This window comes from Apaloderma vittatum, unplaced genomic scaffold (assembly GCF_000703405.1).
Source record: "Apaloderma vittatum isolate BGI_N311 unplaced genomic scaffold, ASM70340v1 scaffold13736, whole genome shotgun sequence".
Taxonomy (NCBI): Eukaryota; Metazoa; Chordata; class Aves; order Trogoniformes; family Trogonidae; genus Apaloderma; species Apaloderma vittatum.
This window is the reverse complement of record NW_009722347.1, coordinates 3,560-27,735: the sequence shown is the minus strand read 5'-3', so window position 1 is coordinate 27,735 and position 24,176 is coordinate 3,560. Positions and strand designations below refer to the sequence as shown.

Genomic DNA, 24,176 nt, shown 5'->3' with positions numbered 1-24,176 from the left:
GAGACCTGCAGCCCATGCCCACCTCCCCGCCCGCCGACGCGCAGAGCCCCCGCGCCCCCGATGCTCTCTTCTCCAGCCCCCCGCAGTTCCGACACTCCGGTACGCCGGGGCCCGGGCACCACCGCGGGCTGGGCCGGGCCGTTTCCCTCACACCCGCACCGCTGTGGAGCGAGCGTGGAGAACGGATCCGGCTGGGAAATACTCTTGGGGGGATGGAAATTAATTTTGTCACGAGTTCCTCATTTGAGTTCAGTGCAGTGAAAGGGACAGGAGGGCAGTCAGTGTCAGGGGGGCATATCTGCTGCTGTAGCTTCGAATTGCCATGGGGATTACACCTTGTGCTTTTATGTCTCTCTAGGAAGAATGAAATAAAGCAATAAAATTACGAACATAGAAAGAATTTGATTGACATAAAAAGCCTTCCTTGCTTTTAGAGATAGGATTGGTTTTAATTGCAGTAGCTGGTAATTGTCATATCGCTTGTTTTACTGCCCAAAAAATACTGAAAAACGTGTATCATCTAAAATGCTGCGTTTTAACTTCTTATGCTTGAACACCGATGTTTTAAAATGCAGTATCGCCTCAGAGTTTTCTAGTGAAGTTCCACTAGCACATGGGATCTTTTAGAGAGATGTTAATGCAAATACAAGTTTTAGGTAGACTTGAAACATCTTTATTGTTTGTGTTTTAACAAAGCACGGGAATGCTACTTGTTTTATGGCAGTATCACAGAATGTCAGAGGTTGGAAGGGACCTCTGAAGATCATCTAGTCCAACCCCCTGTCAGCGGAGGGTCACCTAGAGTTGGTCACACAGGAACACGTCCAGGCGGGTTTTGAAAGTCTCCAGAGATGAGAGTCCGCAACCCAGTATGCTGGGCAGCCTGTTCCAGTGCTCTGTTACCCTCACAGTAAAGCATGTTTATGCCGAACCTCCTATTTCCTAGTTTGTGACATTGCCCCTTGTTCTGTCACCAGACACCACTGAGAAGAATCTGGCCTCATCTACCTGGCACCCTGAGTCTTTAACCTGCCACAGAGTTAAAAGAATTGAGACAAATGCAAAGCCTGAATTTTAGTCTGCTCTTGAATGCAAAATATCTTGGTACTCATAATACTTTTTAATTTCTCTTACAGCTATTCCTCTTGACTTTGATATCAGTTCACCTCTGACTTACGGCACACCCAGCTCCCGGGTAGAGGGTACTCCACGAAGTGGAGTACGAGGAACTCCGGTTAGGCAGAGGCCAGATCTTGGGTCTCTCCGTAAAGCCAGACAAGTTGATCTGCACTCAGATGGGGTAGGTAGATGTCTCAGCTTTTGTATCTGGCAACTTCTTTTTAAACAACTGTGTGTATTTGCATACGCCTAATTTGTTTCTATGCAGCCGACCGAAGATGTGGTAGCAACCGATCAATCTCTTGGACAAAAGCTTGTTATTTGGGGAACAGATGTTAATGTAGCCACATGCAAAGAAAAATTCCAGGTAGGTAACAACTTGGTTTTACCTTTCTTTAAATGAAAAGATAATTTGATTCAAATAAATATTATTTGAATCTGATACAAAGCAGATGTCTGTGCTACTAAATCCTGCTTGTTTTTCCCTTCTGTTTCTCTACTACCTCTAACATTCAGAGATTTCTTCAGCGCTTCATTGATCCACTAGCTAAAGAGGATGAAGACATTGGCTTGGACCTTAATGAGCCACGCTATATGCAACGACTTGAAGAGGTACTTGTAACCCAGCAAAATCTAACTTTTCTTTTTTGTTCTTGTATACCTTTGAGCTAAAGAATTCTTTTTGAATACTCTGCAGATTAATATGGTTGGGGAACCATTTCTGAATGTAAATTGTGACCACCTAAGAGCATTTGATGAAAATCTTTACAGGCAACTGATCTGCTATCCTCAGGTGAAGTAGTGCACTTTTCTGGCTTTCAAGTGGCTCTTTATATTTTTTTTTAAATGCAGTGTGTGTTATTTATGTTCAGTGTTATCTCTGTGGCTTCTTTATTTTACTTAATATAAAATATCTTAGTTTATAGTAGTTGACTGTAGATAACCACAGGGGGTACCTTATGCATGCAAAGTTAGCTGCTAAACTCCAATGTCTGGAGTCTTTTTTTTTTTTTTCCTCTTTGCAGTACTTGCTGTTTAGGTCAGCTTTATTCAAGTTCTCTGTTATGCAGGAAAATGCTCAGCTGGCGTTACTGCTTTTATTCATTCTTGGCTGATCAGCAGCATATTTTGCTTTATGCAAAAATATTTCATTCTATGGGGGTTTTTTTGTAAGCTTAACTGTTTCTAACAATTTTATACAGGAAGTTATCCCAACTTTTGATATGGCTGCCAATGAGATCTTTTTTGATCGTTACCCTGATTCAATATTAGAACATCAAATTCAAGTAAGGCCATATAACGCACTGAAGACTAGGAATATGAGAAGTCTAAACCCTGAAGGTAAACTTTTGATGACCATGTTGGAAAAGAGTTTAAGGATTTATATAAACATATTGAATGTTAAAACAGAATTACGTAAAGACCATATAAAACTGTACTTGTGGCAAGAGTATGAAGTCGTGACACGAGTCTCTGTATTTTGTAGATATTGATCAGCTCATCACCATCAGTGGTATGGTCATCAGAAGCTCCCAGTTAATTCCCGAGATGCAAGAAGCATTCTTTAAATGCCAGGTTTGCTCTTTCACCACCAGAGTAGAAATTGATCGTGGCAGGATCGCTGAACCATCAGTTTGCAAGAACTGCAACACGACGCACAGTATGGCACTGATTCACAACCGATCCATGTTCTCTGACAAACAGATGGTATGTTGTGCTTAGGCAGTGGCTAAAATGAAAGTTTCTAGTTTTTTCTTCCCCCATCCCCTAAGTATCGTAAATAGCATTAATGTATGTATCTTGAGACTGAATGTTTTGAAAAAGGACAAGTGTTCTGGAATATGAAAATGGGTGAAACAACTTAGTGAAAGGGTAAGTCTACTTTCAAGAAAAAAATATATTAAAAGGATGACATGAAGTATGTATACATCTTAATGTTTCTGTATAGAAACTTGTTTTTATATAGTATGTCCATTTCTATCTGGACTAGATGAGCTGTGTTTGTAAGAGCATTTTAGCCATATCAGTAGCAAACAGCAGAATTCCTTTTTATTGGTTATCAGTTTTGCTGTTTGGGTAGGGGTATTTTGTTTCTGAGTGATGCTCCTGATTCACTATGATGCTGAAGACTGTGCTAATACAGAATTCTTTTTTATGCTCTGTGGAAAAGCTTTGCTGTTTTGAAACTAAAACTCAAGTGTTTTTTGCTAGATCAAACTGCAGGAGTCCCCTGAAGATATGCCAGCTGGACAGACCCCGCATACGGTTGCGCTGTTTGCCCACAATGACCTTGTTGATAAAGTTCAGCCAGGCGATAGAGTTAATGTCACAGGTAAAAATCGGTTTGAGTATTTGCATTCTCCTTTTTCAGTGGTCTCAACTGTCTGTACAGGGACCTGATGGGATGTCCCTGCAAGTGCTGAGGGAGCTGGCCACTGTCTTTGCAAAGCCACTCAGTTACCTTTGAAAAGTCACGGTGACTTGCTGAGGTATTGGAACAAAGCTGATGTCACTCCTAGGGTGAGGAGGAGGCTTTAAAACAACTGCTGTACTGCTAGCTGTTAGAGACGCCTTTATTAAACTTAGTGCTCAGAAAAATGGGAAATGCTGAATTTAGACATCAGAGCGGGACTTGGAAAGGCATCTGGCCTTAATTGTGTTCAAAAATGCTTAAGCATTTTCCTTGTTGAGATCACATATGATATAGTGGTGTTAAAACATTAGGGTCTAGATGACTTAAATATGTTCCTTTGACTTCTACATGACTGACTTTGTCAGTATTTCCCAGTACAAGTATTTAGGCTGTTTTGAAAAGCTTTACTTTCCAAGGGAGTGTGAAATACTCAGGTTTAAGAATTGTCATGTTTTCTTTGTATCTAATGCTCTCATTATAAATTGTATTTAGGTATCTACAGGGCAGTCCCAATTCGAGTTAATCCAAGGGTCAGCAGCGTAAAATCTGTCTACAAGACCCACATTGATGTCATACACTATCGCAAGACAGATGCAAAACGCCTGCACGGTGTTGATGAAGAAACAGAACAAAAAATGTTTGCAGAGGAACGTGTGGAAATGCTAAAAGAGCTTTCTAAAAAAGCAGACATATATGAGAGACTTGCTTCAGCACTGGCCCCAAGTATCTATGAGCATGAAGATATCAAAAAGGTGAAAAATTCTGGTTTTCTCTAGAAAGAGATTTATTTATATGCAAGTACATTTGTAATAGTTTGTTATAAAGATGACTTGAGGCATCAACATTCAAAAAACTATCTTGAGCAGTCTTAAAACACGATGGTTTTGTCAGGATGGAGATGCTTATAAGTATCATAATCCTTTTGACGGTATTAAGGAATGTTAATTAGAGGGAAGACACTGAAAAGGCAGGAAAGCAGTAGAACTGGGAAAACTTAATTACAGCATCTTGGACATGTCTTGAATGCTAACTGGTGAACAAAGAAAATTAGCTATAACATAGTAAGTGATTGCTAAAGAGAGACATCCACAAGAGAGCAGTAGCTTTAAAATGACATTAACAATGACTTAGATGTATCCAAGGAGGGACAGCTCCAATAAAATGTTCAACTGAGGTATTTAAAACTTTATCATTGGAAAAACTAGTTAGTAGTTGGTCTCAAAGTAATATTAGGCACCAGAAAGCCTTCCTGGTAATATATTCCTTTGTTTTTTCTTTATAGATTTATACATTATCACAGTTCACAGGTTTCTGAAATGGCTAGAAATTGAATTCAAAACTATACAACAATTTCCAGCTGAAATGGAAATAGAATAATGATTATTCCCGTTGTGGTTACCTCCTCACCACACTAATAAGGCACATCAAGTCTAGTGGGTGGAGTTGAGGAAAACTAGGGACACTTCATACAGGGAGATTATTTGAGTTCCAACAATATAAAATTTCTATCGCCTGAACGTGTTTGAAACGCGTGTGCGTTGGAGCAACAACACTTTGTACGGGGGACCCGAGGAAAATAAAATGGGGCAGGTCATACTTGTAATTATTGAACAGGTTTTACTGACCTCTACGAGTCATTCTAAGTGAATGAGAACAGAAGTAATATGAAGAGCTCGTTCCGTGTCTCTGCAAGGTTTCTGTGCTGTCAGAAATTTTGCAGAGCCTTTACATGAAGCAGCGTACAGTTTTCCTTGCTGTTTCCAGCTCTCATTGTCACTGCCTATCACTCTTCATTGACATACTAATGTATATATGCTGCTAGAGGAAAAAAACAACATCAAAACTAAAAGAATACTAGGGAATGGTGATTTTTTTTTAATCTAGTAAATTTGAAAAGCAGAAAACAAAGCCTTCCTGATAATTCTAGCTAATTTATCAAATTCCAAGCATATGTTTATACTAATAATTTCAGTATTTCAAAATCCCAACAGTTAGTTCTTTACTAACACTGCAAGCATATGCTTGCTTTAGGAAGTATAAAGGAGGAAATGTTGGTAAATTCCAATGAAATAAATGACCTTAAACTTCATCATTATGGGCACTTTTTAAATAAACTTATGAACACAGTAAAGCAGTTTTCATGAAAAGAGACTTGATTAGTCTTGTCTAAAAAGCTGATAAAAATGGCACTTCTCTAATGATACAAAAGAGGTAATAGTACTTTGGTCCTAAATTAAACATAGCCTTAGGGAAAACAATAGTCTGTTCTGGCTTTGCTATTATCAGCAGAATTTGATATGCAAGTTTTGATTACGTAAGTTTTGAAATAGATTTGGAACAAACCTAATTTCAAACTTTAATTAGAAGCTGAGTTTGTAGGACCTAGAAGTTTATGTTCGTAATTAACTGGAATTGAGGATATCTGTAAAGAATGAACCCTTTTTAGAGTCCGAGTGTTTTGTTTCATGTTCTGTTTCATGTTTACTTGTGTAAATTTTACCAATGTTTCAGTTTATTAAAGAGAATATTTTTATAGGGTATTCTGCTTCAGCTTTTTGGAGGATCAAGAAAGGATTTTACTCACACAGGAAGAGGCAATTTTCGTGCTGAGATCAACATTCTTCTCTGTGGTGACCCTGGTACTAGTAAATCACAGCTGCTCCAGTATGTGTATAACCTGGTTCCTCGAGGCCAGTACACATCTGGCAAAGGCTCAAGTGCAGTTGGTCTCACTGCGTATGTGATGAAGGATCCAGAAACACGGCAGCTGGTTCTTCAGACAGGTGCTCTAGTACTTAGTGACAATGGCATTTGCTGCATTGATGAGTTTGATAAAATGAATGAAAGCACAAGATCAGTGCTGCATGAAGTAATGGAACAACAGACTCTGTCCATCGCAAAGGTAAACATCAGTTTAATTCCAGGTTGTTTCCACTAAGCATGGTATATGCTCGGCAGCTGAAACTGGAAAGTTACTGGAAGAACAAAGGATTACATCTTTCAGTTGTTGTTAGTGGATCAATCCTAGATGATGTAACAACTCATTTACAGAGGAACGTGGCTGTTGTAGCAACCTGTATTATTTCCAGATGCCTTTGTTACTGCTTTATTCTAAAAGGCTTTTGCAATGCCATTTTTTTTTCCTACAGAACTCAGTAACACTGGTGATCTCGTGAAGTTTGAGGGAAGAAAGTTTTTGGTGGCACATAGTTGCAGGTGGTTTCAGAAATGTTTTTATTTTTGACAGGCTGGAATTATTTGCCAACTGAATGCTCGTACGTCTATCCTAGCAGCAGCTAACCCTATAGAATCACAGTGGAATCCGAAAAAGACTACTATTGAAAACATCCAGCTTCCTCATACACTGTTGTCCAGGTACTCACACCTTCTTGCAAGTCTTATTTTTATGAGACGTTATACTTAACCTTCTGAAATGATTAAATGTAGTACAATTAAATACAGAACAAGTGTGCTCTTTGTAGCATAGTGGAAAACTTTTATAATGCTTACTTTAAATGCTGCTCTTACAGCTTCTATCTGAGTAAAGAACAGCCTCTTACTATTTACATATTGACCTTGAGCAGAAGATGTGATGAGAGCTGTAGGATCTCTGTCATTGCTTTGTTCTTCTTTTCGTGTTACTTAATCATCATCTCCTAGAAATGAGTTATTCTGAAACTTAAAGTGTTGGTAACTGTTCTTAGCTCCATAAAACTGAAACATTGATGATCAGGGAACTTGCACTGGAGGTGGTAGAAACTGAAGATCTGTGCCTGCTTTATGTTATTCTGTAAAATTCAGCTGGCGATGTTGCAATGCTGGCCCTTTGGGCAATAGCTGTTAGAGCAACATTTAGTGTCTGCTGATAGAAAATTTAAACTATGGTGCTGCAGTTGCATCTTGTGAAGAATTCCCATGCTAACTGGAAATTTGAAGTACGCTGCTGATATACTGGATATTCTGAGAACACTTATGGCTTAAGATTTCAATTAAGAGCTGCTTAATTTAGCCACTTAGTGATCAATGGTACCTTAGTATGGGTGTACTGAATTAAATGAGGCTTGAGCAGCATCTCGGCTCCACTGCTTACTGGATTTAAGCTTATGAAAATACATGATTGGCTGGCTAAAAATTTATTATTCATGTTTGCCTATAGTTGAGTGTAGTTGGGATATATTGATTGTAAAATTATAAACCATTTTCTTCAAGATTAAACTGCAAGTGTCGGTGTTTATTTATACATATGCTTATTTGGTTATGGTTTTTATATGCATAAAGTAACCAAGTAGGTATGTGCCCTGTTGGATGTTGCCTTTCAGGGCACGTCCTTTACCAGGTTTGTTCTGTGTATTTGGTATGTATGTGTGTTTTTTGTGTTTGTGGGTTGGGGTTTTTTTGTGTGGTGGTTGTTGGTTGGTTTTTCTAGTGGGTTTTGTTGTTTTAGAAAACAAAAACTGTCAGCCTTAAAACACGAGATCTGAATTTCACAGAACGTATCTCACTTTCAAAGCTGCACGTCCGTAGGATGAAAGCAAATCCATCGTGCTGTTCTGTACTTTCAGAATTTCAGAAGAATTATCCCTCCAGTTTAATAGAGCAAATCGTACTTAAGAGTAGGAATTAATAATCAAACGACTCCTACCTCTACTGTCAAAACCCCTAAACCAAACAACTATAAATGGCAGGAAAGTATACTCACTAATACTGGATTCTTATCCCCTTCAGATTTGACTTGATCTTTTTAATGTTGGATCCACGTGATGAAGCTTATGACAGACGTCTTGCTCGCCATTTGATTTCACTGTACTACCAAAGTGAAGAAAGGATGGAGGAGGAATACATGGATATGGCAGTGTTGAGGGATTACATTGCGTATGCTCGTAGTTATATAAATCCCAGGTTAGGTGAAGAAGCAAGCCAAGCCCTTATTGAGGTAAAGGAATTGCTGTTAAGAATGTTCTGGGTCTTTCCTGACTTGTTATAAATGGCAAAATCCCCTAGTATGTACGTTTTCTACCTACATACAACTTTTCTACAAGATCCTTCAAAAAAATTCTGTAAAAATCTCCTTCACTTAAAAGGGAAGAGGGATCAGTGTCGAAGTTGTTCTGCACTCTGGTCTTCAGCTTTTGCATGTGTTGCTTTGGTTCCATCACATAAAAAGTGTAAAATTCTACTGAAAGAAAACAGGTATGTGATCACAGACACAAGTACTACCATGCAAGACTAGTCCTGTGTTTTTAAAGTGATTCAAAGCTTGGTTCGCTCTCATGGTTTAATCACTTTATAATGGAAAGAAGCACCTGTGATGGGGTTATCGTGCACTGTAGAAGAATTGTAAAAGTATATGAGCAGAAGAATAGTATTTGAAATCGCTTCCCAGAGAATTGCTCATATTCTGAAATAAAAGGGTGAGGTATGAAAATAATACAACAAGATTTAGTGAAATAGCTGGTCTCTTCTCTCTAATTACTAATGACAGGACAAGGGGAAATGGCCTCAAGTTGCGTCAGGGTAAGTTTAGATTGGATATTCGGAGGAAGTTCTTTACTGAACGACTGGTGAGGCACTGGAACGGGCTGCCCAGGGAGGTGGTGGAGTCACCAACCCTGGAGGTGTTTAAAAAAAGAGTAGATCTAGCACTTGAGGCTATGGTGTAGTGGTTAGGTATGCTGGGATGAAGGTTGGACTAGATGATCTTCAGAGGTCCCTTCCAACCCCTAACATTCTGTGATTCTGTGACTCCATTTCAGGCATATGTGGACATGAGGAAGATTGGTAGTGGCAGGGGAATGGTTTCTGCATATCCTCGACAGCTTGAGTCTTTGATCCGACTGGCAGAAGCGCATGCTAAGGTACGCTTTTCTGAGAAAGTTGAAACAATCGATGTAGAAGAAGCAAAACGCCTTCATCGGGAAGCACTGAAACAGTCTGCTACTGATCCAAGGACCGGAATTGTGGACATATCCATTCTCACTACAGGTTTGTGTTCTCAGTGTTAAAGCTGGGATGCTATTGGGCTTTTGTAATGTTTAAATGTAACTTAACCTGTCCTCCTCAGCTGATGTCTAAAAAGTATTTTCTTCCCTCTTATAAGGAATGAGCGCAACAGCTCGGAAGCGGAAAGAGGAGTTGGCTCAAGCCTTAAGGAAGCTTATCCAGTCAAAGGGTAAAACACCAGCTTTGAAGTACCAACAGCTTTTTGATGATCTCCGAGCACAGTCGGATACTGTAAGTTTCTTTCTTTTTCTTTACGTTGCCATTAATTTTTAAAAGCATGGTGTTTTTCAAAATCAGCATTCTTGTCTCCAAATTGCATTATGGAGGGAAAGGGAGACATGAAGTTCTTCAGTTGGTGTGACCAAGAAAGCCAAGTCTACTACAGATAAAGGAGCTGAATCTTTGCTCTATCTTAGTTTATCTTGGCAAATCCAGCTTCAGGGTTCCAGGTCAGATTTCAAATTGTGAAAAGAGTAAACTTAACTTGGTAAGTAAATTAGTAGGACATAGGGCATTTTTATTGTCTCTGAAGTATTTTCACACCTATCTTTACTTGATTCACTTTTCTTTAAGGCTGTCACGAAGGAGATGTTTGAAGAAGCGCTTCGTGCCTTGGCTGACGACGACTTCTTGACGGTGACTGGAAAGACTGTTAGACTGCTCTAAGTTAGCCTTTCCTTGCAAGCTGACTGTCGTAGCTTTTACTTTGCTTTACCTAAGATAGTGTCAGTTTGCAAGATCTTTGAGATTTGGGACTATCGTTTGCTATGACAAGCATAGCTTTTCCTTGCAAGCCAGCTGTCATGGCTTTATTTTGCCTTATAATATTGCCATTCTGCAAGATTTTCAAGATTTGGGGCTATCTTTTGCTATGACAAGTGTAGTGGCACTTCTGTCAGCACAAGATATTATGGAGGACCTGTTAAATCCTCAGCTGAATAATGCTATTTACATTTTAGCTAAATGTAAGTACTAGTATGTCAAGTGTTATGTGTTTTATGAGGCTTTGTAGAACGTGCTAACGGTGCTGTACGTATTTCAAAATGAATTGTAAAAATTCACCTTAAATGACTTTTTAGTAAATGCAATTTGACTGTTAGTATTGCTGTAATCTGAAATAAAGTTATCAGACTTAAAAGGGCTCTTTAGCATTCATTTCAAGTGAAAATGAGTATATCCTGTGCTGAGCACTCTTCAATCTAGAATTCTGTGATTTTTTGTAAGTTCTTTGTGAGAGTGTGAAAGGAGCTTTTTTCTTTTTGACTTAAGGGTGCTTAGGTAGTATCCTCAATATAAAAAAAGCAGATAGATTATACCAAAACCAACTTTTCTTACTCCAATTTAAAGCATGACTGGATAAATTAAGATATCCACCTCTGGGGTAATGTCATATATGTCTTGAAAGAACAAGGGTCAGCAGTGCATTACTGGAGAATCTTCCAACAATGCAGCCAGGGTAGGTGCTCTCAGCCATTGCTGTAAAGAGCTGCTGCTGTTTTTGCAGCCGATCGAGCAGAAGAGTTCCCCGATTCACCCTGGTACAGGCAGCATCAGGCTCACTTAGTCCTTCTAAGCTGAAGTAAGTACCATTATATTCAGTGCCACTGCCCCCCAACTAAAGGGAAGCAAATTTCCCCCATGTGAAAAAGGAGATGCCTTAAAACCTGTTTTTGCTTGTTGTTGGCTCGTTACATGAACAAAGATACTATTTACCTGTAGTTGAATTTTCAGTTACTTGGGTTTTAGTACAAGAAAGGAACTCAAGCCTGTTCTAGAGTCAGAAATACAGTGCGTGGCAGAAGGATGAGATTAAGCCACAGTCATTTCTCCCCAGTCTTGTATATTAGTGAACAAATTGCCATCACCTAATCTTGGCTTTTATGGGCTGGAAGAATGTAGTTCATGTGCTTTTCTGTAGAAGAAGTCTTAAGTTCTCTCATTCAAGGCTTAAAAGTTAGATTGTAGGTAAGCTGAGATCCTAGGAGCCTGACCCTTCTCTTCAAAAGAACTCTGTCAAATAAAATTCCAAACTCCCTTAAATACCAGAATAGTAGATTCTGTAGTGGCACTTGTCTTTCATGGCAGAGAAGAAAATAAGATCCTGTTACTAGTTAAGTAACTCTTCTTTCCTTCCCCACTGTAACATACCTTTATTTCACAGTTACTATCAGCCTTTTATGTAAGACTGATACAGTTCTAAGTGTTTTACTTTTTGAAAGCATCACTTGCACACTTTTTCCATTTACAGTGCTTGGTCCTTAAAGTACTACCTCAGTTCACAAACTTTTCTCCCATTGTTCTACTGTCCTAGTTATAACAAGATGACCCTTCCTGATTACTTGGTACCTCCTTTTGTATGACAAAACAGCACCAAGAAAATTTCTTACACGTTTTTAAGAAAGTCCATTTAGTGTTTAAAAAATAATAATAATAATTTCAAATAGTGATGCATCTGGCTACACCAGCAAAATTCCTCAAATCAAAATTGCCTGTCAGTATGGAAACTACCACTGTAAACAGAAATTGGGGTTTTCATCTGCTGGCAAATTCTAAATGCTTATGGAATCATGTAGCCACAACATCAAGAAGTAAGTTTTGTGTGTTAAATGAATTTCAGATCCTTTCTGATACAAGATGACTCTTAATTCACCATCTTCAAGTTCTTATGTTCATAGAGTTATTTGCAGAAGAACGCCACTAGGTGTCTCTTAAAGTCTGTACGTAGTAAACAGATAATACTTGGTTTTGGTCTGCAGTCATTTTTTGCTTTTTAAGTAAGGACTACAAGTGCCACTCTAGCTAGATAGAATGGAAATTCTTGTAAACAGTCTTTTGGTTAAAAAAATAAGTAAATTAAAACAGCTTAACCATCCATATGCTAATTTGAAATGTACACAAACTAAAAGGAATATGAAAGTAATTTTCCTAAACTGCAAGTATTTTGCCTACTCTATGTAATGGTTTCAAACTTTGTTACAATTTACTGCTCTATTTACCCTATGCTGTTAGTTATAATTAAGCTAACTTAAAAAACTCAGTGTCATCTGAAGATTGGAATATCCAGCCAGGAGACTTGATATTATTAAAATCAGAAATTATAGAGAAGAAAGGCATTAAACTCTTACATGTTCTACAGAAGTTATAAAAAAGTTATAAGCCTACTGGCAGAAATTATTTGTAATAGTTTACTTTGAGAGAGACCATAGCTGAAGTAATCTGCGATCTTGTCTAATACCATGAAATGAAGCTGCTGGTGAAGTGAAATAGAACGGTATTCTTCTGTTCTCATAGCACAGAATGCAATCACTGGTTAGTTGGTGAACGAGGTATCAGTACCAGACAGATCAAAAAATGTCATCTGCTACCACTGTTACTGTTTTCAAAGCTGGTACTTCATTTCTCTCCAAGCACTGATTTGATTGGAAAATTACTCAATGCTTGCCATCCCCAGCTAACAAAGCTGTTTCAGTAGGAACAGATGTAAACTCCTGAATGAGAAATGTCTGTCAAGATTATCCCATGCCCATCATAACTGAAATAGTGTACTCCTTAAGACTCTGTTGTCATCAGCCGCACCAAACTCCAGTCTTAGTTTTGGCAGTCACTCTGGAACTAGTTTTAACTTGCTCAAAGGCCCTCAGACTTCCAGGATTACTTCAGGAAAAGAACAAAGTGCACTGAAGACTGCATGTCAAGTAGCTGGTCAGGGAAGTGATTCTATCCCACTTTTGCACTGTACTCATCTAATTTCACAATTAGAGCTGTGTTGAGAGTTAGGGCTGGGCCGGCCACTAAGGGCTGACAGATGCTCTCTAACCCCGCTCCCTCCCCAAGGAAGGGAAAGGGAATAAGGCAGAGAGACTTATGGATTGGAAAAGAAAACTGAAAGAGCTTTAACAACACACTAAGAGTACTAATAAGGGAATGATGAAAATAACGAACTATCTACAAAACCAATACAGAACGTGACTTGTCCAACCCAGTAGCAATCCCCACTGATGCTGCAGAGCAGGCAGGCACGGGGGAAGCCCCAGGCTCAGCAGCAGAAGGGAGCTGGATTTGGGAACTCAGGATCAGGATCAAAGGTAGAAGACTTAGTCCTCCCTGGACACCAGCCACTGAAGAAGAGAGCTTAACCCCCATGATCCTTCATTTTTTATGATGTATATGGAATGGAATACTCTTGGCCACCTGTCCTGTCTGTTCCTCACTGGAGGTGCAACCTTTTCCTTTCTTGCGGCCCCTTTTACTTCCCAGCACCCCCAGCGTGGCACACAAGAGCCAGCAGTGGCTTTGGTCACTACAGGAGCAAGTATAAGCAAGAGCCTTTCTGCATCCCAGTCCCTGGAGGGAGCTATAAACATCAGGTTTATGATCACTGCTGGGAGCAGACACTGTCTGCAAAAACGCGGTGCTAACTTCAGAAAGTGCAGCTTCTTAGAAGAGACTGAGCTGAAAAGTAGAATCACTGAACAGAATTGGTTTTGTTTAGCTGAAATCAGGATGAGCTGCTATAGAGCAATATGGACTGAAGAAAGTAAGCATTTGGCATTTCTTTCTGACTTGGCAAGACCACGTGTAGTCTTGTAAAAATACATGCAGAGTTTACTTAAAAAGCATGGGATTCATCAGCTGTGAGGTAAACTGACAGTCCATATGGAGGCTGCAATCCAATTCTCAGTTTGCACAGCCACCTTACAATAATGTTTACAGACAGCCTGGCACCAGCTTGAATTATTTAATGCTTAAAATCAAAAAGCTAGTTAATTGTAGGGTTTCAAAAGTACAGTTTGTCTATACAATAAACACAACCACACTCCTCTGCCTGGCACCTCTGGACTCCAAATTGGTAAGTAACACAAGCGCGTTGTATTTGCTACTATGAAAAATAGCTCATAAAGTCTGCGCAGAACTACTAGTTATATTTACATAATTACTATACCATTATTTTGTAGATCCCTAAAGCATTCTCTGTGCCCTGTATTTTCACTGCAGATGAAACGTTCACTTGGTTTGTTCAGTAACTTGTGCTCATGTCTCACCTCTCAGCTGGATAGGGTAGGAGTAGCTTTGCATTGGTTTTGCCTGAATTTGAGCCCCTTTTCTAATGAAGTGTAGAGTTCTCAATTACCACATTTTGTGGGTGGAAATCTTATCAGGGAACCACTGTAATGCCTGCATAATCTGTTTTGAAGGTCTTGCTACATCTTCAGGTTAAATTGCTTCTTTTGTAAACATTATTAAAAACACCACATTTTTTATATGGTTTCGTGGTCCAACTATCTCTTAACCATTATCATACAAATTGCTTTTTCTACTATGAAGCAGACTTGTACTAGTGCAACTTATCAACCACCAATGCTTCAGACAGAATACAATAAAGATCATACGGTTTCCTCTAGTAATTAAAACTTTTCCTAGCTCTGAGGCAAGAGTAATACAATCTTTCCTAGCCTTGTTTACTGAAAACTACTAGGTACAATATCATCATTAAAAATACAACTAACTAGGTGTAGGAAAGCTACTAAACTTTCTTATGTGGAAGATTCATCAGAGACTACTTCTGATGACCTCTAAGAGAACGTTAGGAAGTAGAGGAGCATTTTACCCTTTCTCCGTTTTAAGAGGTTAGCTTTATTACAGTCCTGGTGCACGGGTTTTTTTGTGACTCATGAGCTGTTACCTGTCTAATTCTTAACGATACTAAAAAGCTTAAACATTCATCATCATGAGTTCTGAGCACTTCAGACACCCCCAAAAAAATGCTGAGAAACTGCCTGTTCTTAGAGTTGTTTTTTTCTCATCATATTCTTTCATAACTCCCAATAGCGTAGTACTCAAGTGTTATTTCGTTCCCCAATCCCAAAGTAGTAACCACAACAGACCCCTCAGTCTGGCACTTCTAACCCAGTGAAAAAAAAGTTGGCACAAGCTTACTCAGTTGGAAGCCAGGAAATATTTCCTTCCTGGTTCTAGTCCTTAGTTAGGAGCGCTTTCCAGCTGCCAATCTTCTCCAGCCATACCAGATCCAGACTTGAACCAGGAGAATGCGAATACCATTCTAGGACATAACTGTGCATTACTAAATTCACAGTTTAAAGTCCAAGGGCATTAAGAGAGAGTTCACTGTATGTATTCAGGGACGTAAGGTCCATCAAGTTGAGCTGAGCTTCCAACCTCCAACAACATAGTTAACACTCAGCTGGCTACCTATATTGGTCTTTATGACCTTATGTCAGTTTTAGTCACAAAGTATGTTGCCTTTGCTTCTCAGTATATGCACATGTGGGTGGGAAGATGAAGAAAGGAGAGGCACCTCCATCACCCAGCTATTTCTTAGCCCATCTTTCAGTATGCAAAGAACAGCCAGAATTTTTTTCATTTACTGGGCATCTCCTTACAGTGTCTTTCCCAACAGTCTTGGCAACACCTGCTTGGCTGACAGTCCCACTCATGTTCCATCACAGTGTAACGCCTACATACCATGATCACACAGTTCCTGTCACTTTTACAAATAATTGCCTCTATGCCTCTTATTAGAAGAGTCTCCCATGGAATCTACGTGAGAAAGATTCCAACTAAACGGAAAGCAATATAAACAAATGAATACAAAGTAAACATTATGGGCCTGATCCAACTTCTCAGCAATACAGGGGTTAGCTGCAGAAATCGATCAAAATATTTCCTTATTGTTCTCAGTTTCCTTTCAATATTTGAAAACAGGAGCTCCAGGCTGATCAAGAAGCTCAAGCAAGCTTAACACTGTTTTAACTATTAATTTGAGAATTACCTCAATAGGTAAGCTATTTCCCCTGAGCTAAACAGTAATGCTCCCAAGTGGCAGGTGTTGGTGACTTTTTAATAGAAAAATAAAATGCTACGTAGCCCTTCCTCAGCTGTACTTTTGTTTAGTATGTGTAGTACTTTAGCTGTACTACATGACTGCTTTATATGGTCTACTTTATCTAAGTGCAACAAGCGCTTAGAATCCTTGCATAACCATTCTTGCAAAACTTGGAGATGGGTGTTACTGAGAAATATTCCAAACTGGGTACTCTCGCTTCACTTAATGAAGAACAAGAAGGAAAAAAACCAAACAGTAAGGCAGGATACAAAAGGACGTTGGTGTGACAAGAACCCAGTGCTAATCCAGTGTGCACTGAGAACAGCTCTACTGAAAATAAGCATGTACCAATTAGCTGTTAGCATGTCTCTGGCTGTTACCAGAACAAGGACCATTCCAGGCACCTTCTGTCTACTAATCACAATTAAAGCAGTCAGTAAGACTGGTACACACTTCTTGAGGTATGCCCAAGAATTCAAGAGGAAGGTTTTCAGCCTCTGAAGTATAAGGAGGCATGCCAAGATGTGGAATACTAACAGTCTTTTGCTAGTTCCATATGTTTTCTTCCTCAGCCATGAACAGAGAGAAGATGTGAGGAAATAAGTAGGCCTTTTTGCACACTGTGAGGTGCTCCGAGAACATGCAAAACACAGCATATTTAGCATTACTGGCCAGTAAGATCTAAAATGCTGCACTTGCTGTGCAGCTGTTTCTGAAGAGTCAGGGGGAACATGCACCATAACGACTTTTCATAAAGACTGGGAAAACGTCATCTTGCTGAACTTGCTTTCTGCTAAATTTAACTCAAACTGGCCAAGCCAATGGTAGAGGACTGTCATATGCAGTTACAGAAGCCTGATTCTGATATAGACACAGAGGGAGAAGGAATAAAATCAGTTTTACCCCGATTAAAACAAAATTAACATTTGACCAAAATAGTTACATATTTTGTTTGGTAGTTTCTACTTGTAGGTATAACAGTTTGACAAAATACTGGAGAATGCGGGCATCGATCCCGCTACCTCTCGCATGCTAAGCGAGCGCTCTACCATTTGAGCTAATTCCCCTCCCTCTCAACCGTGACAGGGATCACAAAAGTGTGCCCTGCAGGCTGTATGTAAAATTGCAGTTCTCTCTATACAATGCTTCTCTCTCGCTCTGGTCTCTCTATACAAAAATGAAAACAGTGAACTTCAATTCTAAAACGACTACCAAATACTAAACCTGTAATATTGCAGTTAGCATTTCCAAACGAAGTAGCAAGAAACAAGACAAACCAGAAAATACCATGTTTTCCAGGTGTTTAAAATAAAAACGTTCATTGCAATTCATGAGAAGAAATGTTCTGACATTTGGTTTTCTCCCCATAGAACTTTCTATTTTAATTTTTTTTAATATGAGCTCATTATTTTAATTTATTCTAGACAAACATATGGCAGCATTTAAGAAATAAACCATACACATCTGAAAAATATGAGCTTACTTTATTTCAAATTTCCAGTTCAATTCAGAAAAACGTCTTTCATACTTGACAGTTTTTTCTCCCACCACAAACAAAACGTGCCAGTGGAGAATGCGGGCATCGATCCCGCTACCTCTCGCATGCTAAGCGAGCGCTCTACCATTTGAGCTAATTCCCCCCATAACACAGTAAATTTTTGTGTAACCACAGGTTTTAATAACCACAAATGCAAACGACTTCTGCTGCCTGGTCCTTTATCACGGGAATAACCCCAGGGCAGCCGTTCAGAGCAGTTATTAGCATTTGACCTTCAGCTTGTCTATTTTTTTTTTGTCTAAGATGACAGGCTCCCCAGGTAAGGTGATAATGCCCTTCATGCCAGCTTGCAGGACAGACTCGGGACTTGCAGCCTTTCAGGGCCACCCAACGAGCACTGGATTTATACTTTGTTGAAGAGGGAAGCTGCTGCTTTTATGCTGAGAGAATTCACATCACAAATGATGCAGTGAAGCAGCCCGAAGATAATACATAACTCGCATGTGCCCTCCGAAGAGCATCTCGAAAGCAAAAGTCAAACTGGATTAAACAAGCTTATATTAGCTTAGTTTACGTGAGTGTTGCCAAAGAGGTGCATCCAAGTGATCTGTGTAAAATGAAAGTACGCGGACACAAAGGCTTCCCATCTGAAATACCTTAGAGAAATGAAAAAATGGAATTATGAAAGGTTATTTGTAGTCATGTAGGTAAGGAAGTTCTGCCAACCAGAGAAATTAGAATTTTTTACTTGCCATTTTACACGAAAACACAGCAGTCACAACAAGTTCAAGACAGCAAAACAATGAGCTGTTAATTATATGAAATACCCATTTTAATCACAGAAAGCAGTACTATTGCAGAGAGGTCCTCCCTCATCCTTATCTGACTTCGGCATTAAAAAAACCTGTTTTCTGTGAGCTGAATTGTCCAAGCTTTAGGCTTTTTCAGTGGCAGGAGAGTGAGATTTGGGGCTAAAAAACAGGGCGGGGGGAGGAATCTGCCATTTTCATATGGACTCAGCCTGCACAGGGCAGATAAAGAAAACCTGACAGAGCTGAACCCTGGGCAGCACGATGTGGGAAAGATCCCAGGGGCAGACTGTAGTGAGCCATCACCGAGCCTAAGCTACCTGCCTCCGAAGAACTGAAATCACTTTTGCGTATTTGTTTTCCCCCTCAAGTTTGCTCCAGTGAGGTAGATAAAGTCAGTTACAATATACTGCAAGAAATGGTAAGAACAAATTTTTATTTATGGTTGTGCAGAGACTGAGGTAACGTAGGAGAATATTGAAATTATAGGAGAATGTTTGTAGCGATACATCTTAGCCTGAATCTGGACTCTGACAGATTTGAAGTACTAGCTTACATCAGACAAGTTGTAACTAGCTGATGTTTAATTTTGTAATTTATTTTCTTTCAACTGGGTGCTGTCATCCAGTATGCTAGATCCATTACAGAAAGCCACCAGCACCTGTATTGTTTGATTACTGCACACGTTTTACTTTAACAGCAGTACTTTTCTGCATTTAAACAGAAAGTGAAAAATCTTTCATTATATCATTGTAATTGCCTTTGTTGTTTAATACTATATTAGTGTAACCACTCTCACTGTAAACTACATCTTTGTTCTGTAAATCCAGAAAGCATTCCTCGATTTAATAACCTGGGAATAGAGCTTTGCCAATGTGCTTCTTACCGCAAAGTCAGTTAGTATGACTACACTTGAACTTTCATATTTCGGAAATGTTTTTAATAATCCCCTATTATTCAAGATGCAATGCTATTTTAACTGAATCATCAAAGTCAATACAAAAAGTTAGAAATATCCAGAATATAACTTGGGAAGATATATATTAATACTTTCTCTGCACAAACTATGATGAACATGAATTGTTAAACCACTGTATTTATCATTTACCTATAGCTACTTAGAAAATAAAGTTGGAAAAGAAAGTAAAAAGACTTGGAAAATAAGAAAAAAATCTCATTGCCCTTCAGTGACCTCCAGCAGCATACTTTCCAGATTTACAAGTCTTTCAGTATCTGCACTGTAACAGAAGTGTAAAAAATAGTTTCCTTTCCTTCCTGAATAAACAGTAGAGGAGGCTTTGTTCAGGAAAGTAAGTACTATTTTATCAGACAGCAGAAAATACATCATTATGCTTCTCATATGTCTAGTGAGTATTCTGACTTTTAAGCTAACCGGCTTTCCGCATAAACACAATGATGGTTCAGTGTTATCAAAGCAGATTGACTCAACAACATAATTGTAGCTAAAGCAGCCAAGCTATGATTCAGCCGAAATAAATCTGTCTTTCCTGTTTACACACAAGGGGAATTAGCTCAAATGGTAGAGCGCTCGCTTAGCATGCGAGAGGTAGCGGGATCGATGCCCGCATTCTCCAGTATTTTGACTTAACTGAGTATCCAAGGTAGCCTTTACTTCATAAATTGTTCGGGTCTCTGAAAGAAAATACACAGCCAGTAATATCAAATATTGCATACAGCAAACAAATCAGGAAAAAAAATTCGGTTAGCACAATATATGTGTGAATACTCGGAAAAAAAATGATTTCTTTACAAAAGCATCTAATGTTATTCTGTAATACAGAAAATAGAATTAATTTCTACCCCTTACAAGTGTATTGAATTTTCATGTGAGCATTTTTTTACTTTTTAATTATATGAAAAAGGTAGTAAAATTGTGTATAAGATGCGAAAGTGTGTAGTTGCCTATACAATCGTCAGCTCACCAGCTATCTTGCACCTGCTGTAGCAGCACTTGTCCCTGAGTTTCAAATGACATTTAATCTCTCACAATTTCACTGTTTCTTCTTCAACTCATTATAAGAAAATAATTTTCACTTCTAAAAAAATGCTCATCTTTGATCAACATTAACCACTTAAATAATTCATATTGTGCACATGCTTCTTAAAATTAATTTTAATCCTTACAAAATGGCTATAGAAAAATGCCAGTAAAGCTAAATCAGCCCCACAATATAAGGTAGTATAAACAGGGAACTAAAATTGCATCACAGCCAAAAACCAGAAGAAACAGTGGTGGTACCTGTCATTGTGTTTTTGTTTGAAACCCATTAACAGGAATTTCTTTCTTTTCTTGTGCAGTTACCCTGATTTTAGACGAAATAAACGTTTATAACTCTCCCTCTTCCAAAGCAGCAAAAATAGTTACAACTCCTAACCGAAAAAAGGAAGTACTGTTGTTCACAGCAGCAACAGAAAGTAAAAGGAGCCGAACGCTTTAAAGTAGCAAATGGAGAATGCGGGCATCGATCCCGCTACCTCTCGCATGCTAAGCGAGCGCTCTACCATTTGAGCTAATTCCCCGCTGCCTACCATTCCCTCCTTTACTCTGCCTTCCATCTCTCCCAACACCCTTAGTTCTCTACAAAGTATATTTGTTCTGCTCTCCCACGTACAAAAAGACCCCATCACTGATTTTTCCACCCAAATATCACAGCGGTTAGCTGGGCAGTCCAAGCCCACTGCTCGGAGTCCTAATCCCCTACCAAAGTTACTAACTAGCAATACTAGTTACTAGCAGTACTAGTAATAGCAGTACCCAACTGGCCAGTGAAATGCAGAAATAATTACGTCTTTCTTAAAACATGCTGCTTTTGACAGATTTAGTGGGAATTTTTCCTGACATAGAATCTGGGTTCCTCGGTGTAACAGCACGTCTTTTATTCAGCTGAGTCGCATCCAGGTAACAGAAGCTCTGTGTTTCCAGGCCAGTGCAGATTTATGTTTACACCAAACAATTATAATTGTCTAGAGAAATCTGGACATATTTAAAGATCATATTCTTCTAAAATAGATTTTTCCTATTTCTAATCCCTAGGTGGAAGAGTATCAGCTAAATGACTTTACCCATTTCACTATATAATAGATGTGAATAAACAAGTAAGAGTTCTTCCAGTTCTTTCTCTTGTGGCAACAGTCTCAGCTCAAGTTATAAAAAGCGGGGGAGGGAAGCATCAGGCAAATGAACACTAGGAAACAAAGTAATAGTTCGCATTATTTATTGACATCTCTCAGCAATTTTTAAGGTGTGACTATATCACCAGACAGACACACACACATATATAAAAATAAAAAATATATAATTAAAATATGTATTAAAGAAATTAATCATGGCTGTAATGAAACAGCAGCAGAAATTCTCTTCAGTGGTTTGGTTTCAGCTCTGTAAGATGAGAGAAAAAATTAAAAAAGTAGAGTCTCCAATATTTCCTGTTATTTGAAGCTAGGTACTAGAGTTTTCTCCCTTTGGCATTTAGAGAAAAAAAAGAAAAGCAACTATTTATGACTTCACACTATTCTAATCTGTAATTTTTGAACACCATGTGCATAAAAATCTTAGATGTTGACAATAGTTGACAACAGAATATGCAATGCTTCAAAAGACAGCACAGAAAACCTCTGAACAGCTTAACTAAGGGAAGCCCAAGTAGGCCTGCAGTTGCAAATTCACTTCTGAGACAAAACTGCAGTAAATTAAGACAAAACCAGCACTTATTTTAATCCAGAGCTACTCTGGGAATATTATTATTTTAGGAACAATAAATTAATTATCATAACCTTCTAAAGAGAACCAAAGAGGTAAAGAAGAAACAGCAAGACACTTATTATCATTGGCCAGAGAAAGGAATTCACAAGCTAGCACTCCCATCACTCATAAATCACTAACTCACTTTCCGAAATTGTCAAATGCTGCTGCAGCATCCAAGACATCAACTCCCCAACGACAAGGACCACTGGTCTAACCCCAAATCCCCGTATCAAAAGCCCTGTACACACTCTTCTGTTAACAAACTCCAATTATCTTCTTATGTGCTCTCTCACTGTGAATGAAACAGCCAGCTTTGGGAAAAAAATGTTCCTCTCTCTTGTATTAAAATATCATCAATGTGAAAAACAAGCATCTGAAAATAATTTGTAGAATATAATTAAGCTCTGACAGTTGGAATTATTCAGCAGATACCATAGACATTTCAGCAACTGGATGACTGAAAGCTCCACTAATCAATACAGCTGGCAAAGCAAGCAAGCTTGCTACTACTTCTACTCTGTGAAGTGTTCACATGACCAGTCGGATTTTCTGACCAAGAGCTCTGAAACATTCAGAAGTTCTTTTGCTTAGTCATATGTAACTAGAAACACAGCACTTAGTTATGATGAAAAGATTCTCTAACACCAGAGTGACTAAATCCCTCTTTCAGAAGGGACTCAGAGTTATACCATGACTATGGCACTATACATTTTAGTACCTACAGAAACAAATGAGCCCTAAATACGTTGGCTTGATCACTAAAAATTCCTCTCAATATTTTACCTTGTTCCAGTCAGAATGCCTTATGCTCTCTATATGACTAACAAAAATAGATGATCTAAAATCACTCACAAAATCATTATTTACCTCCAAACAGGATTATGTAACTCTAAGGTTTGTGTTTCAAAGCGATTAAAAAAAACCCCAACAAACCAAACCAACTGTAACCCTTACAGATCTTCATTTGTGTTTGGCTGATTGATTGGGGTTTTTTTTTCCCCCTATTAATCTTTCAGAACAAAAATTACCCAAGTCTTAAAAACACCTGTGTTGTCAAACAAACAAACAAAGAAACTCCTTCTAATTGTGTTTGCATTAAGCTCTTAGGAGCACGGCCCAGGCAGGAACAGGGTTTCACCACACCGGCTTCTGAACGCTAAAGTACATCTACACGGCTTAATTAAGAGAAGCCTCAAGCAGGCTTACAACTGCACACAAACTGGCAACTACTCCTGCCTATGAAACTTTTTGTTATTAAGCACTGTCAGCATTAATGCTTTAACAAAACAAGTAGGAGAATATTTACTTAAAATCAAGCAAAACCCAGAGCTAACTATAAATTAAGCTGTGACGAAAGGACAGCTACAGGACATCCGATTCATTCCAATGACAACCTTCAAGTCGGTAGCTACATCATTAAAATGAAACAAACAAGTGTGTCTCCAGTTCTGTAACCGAATCTGTATTTAAAGCATTGAAAGAAACTCGTGTCAGAAGAGCAAGAACAGTGTCAGAGTAGAAAGGGAACAGCACCTATCAGAACAACACCTTTTTACTAACACGGTGTAAGATCGGTGGTGTGGCAGGTGTTGAGAGAGATGCCAGTAGAGCAGAAGCGGGGGTAGCACCCCCAAACCCATCCCCTCTCCCCGGGAGCAGCACCACCCGCTGCGCATCCAGCTTCAAGCAAGCCACCCCCGCCACCTCACAACTGCCTTTTCTGACAC

The 24,176-nt window shown here is 38.9% G+C and overlaps 1 protein-coding gene and 4 non-coding genes across 5 annotated transcripts; 2 read left to right on the top strand and 3 right to left on the bottom strand.

The window, feature by feature from the left end:
- Nucleotides 1-5: 5 nt before the first annotated feature.
- Nucleotides 6-10,371, top strand: MCM4 (minichromosome maintenance complex component 4; the record flags this gene model as incomplete). The annotated part of the gene is made up of 15 exons (XM_009871745.1): nucleotides 6-99; nucleotides 1,137-1,300; nucleotides 1,388-1,486; nucleotides 1,636-1,731; nucleotides 1,817-1,912; nucleotides 2,322-2,460; nucleotides 2,606-2,826; nucleotides 3,331-3,451; nucleotides 4,025-4,284; nucleotides 6,069-6,434; nucleotides 6,780-6,907; nucleotides 8,258-8,465; nucleotides 9,286-9,514; nucleotides 9,630-9,763; nucleotides 10,106-10,371. Coding segments are annotated over 15 exons (2,448 nt in total), but the record flags the coding sequence as incomplete, so codon positions are not given.
- Nucleotides 10,372-17,370: 6,999 nt separating this feature from the next.
- TRNAA-AGC lies at nucleotides 17,371-17,443 on the bottom strand. The gene has a single exon. It is a non-coding gene; the product is annotated as a tRNA-Ala (tRNA).
- Nucleotides 17,444-17,943: 500 nt separating this feature from the next.
- On the bottom strand, nucleotides 17,944-18,016 carry TRNAA-AGC. Its single transcript has one exon. It is a non-coding gene; the product is annotated as a tRNA-Ala (tRNA).
- A 2,189-nt stretch (nucleotides 18,017-20,205) lies between these two features.
- TRNAA-AGC lies at nucleotides 20,206-20,278 on the top strand. Its single transcript has one exon. It is a non-coding gene; the product is annotated as a tRNA-Ala (tRNA).
- Nucleotides 20,279-21,151: 873 nt separating this feature from the next.
- Nucleotides 21,152-21,224, bottom strand: TRNAA-AGC. Its single transcript has one exon. It is a non-coding gene; the product is annotated as a tRNA-Ala (tRNA).
- Between the last annotated feature and the right edge of the window lie 2,952 nt (nucleotides 21,225-24,176).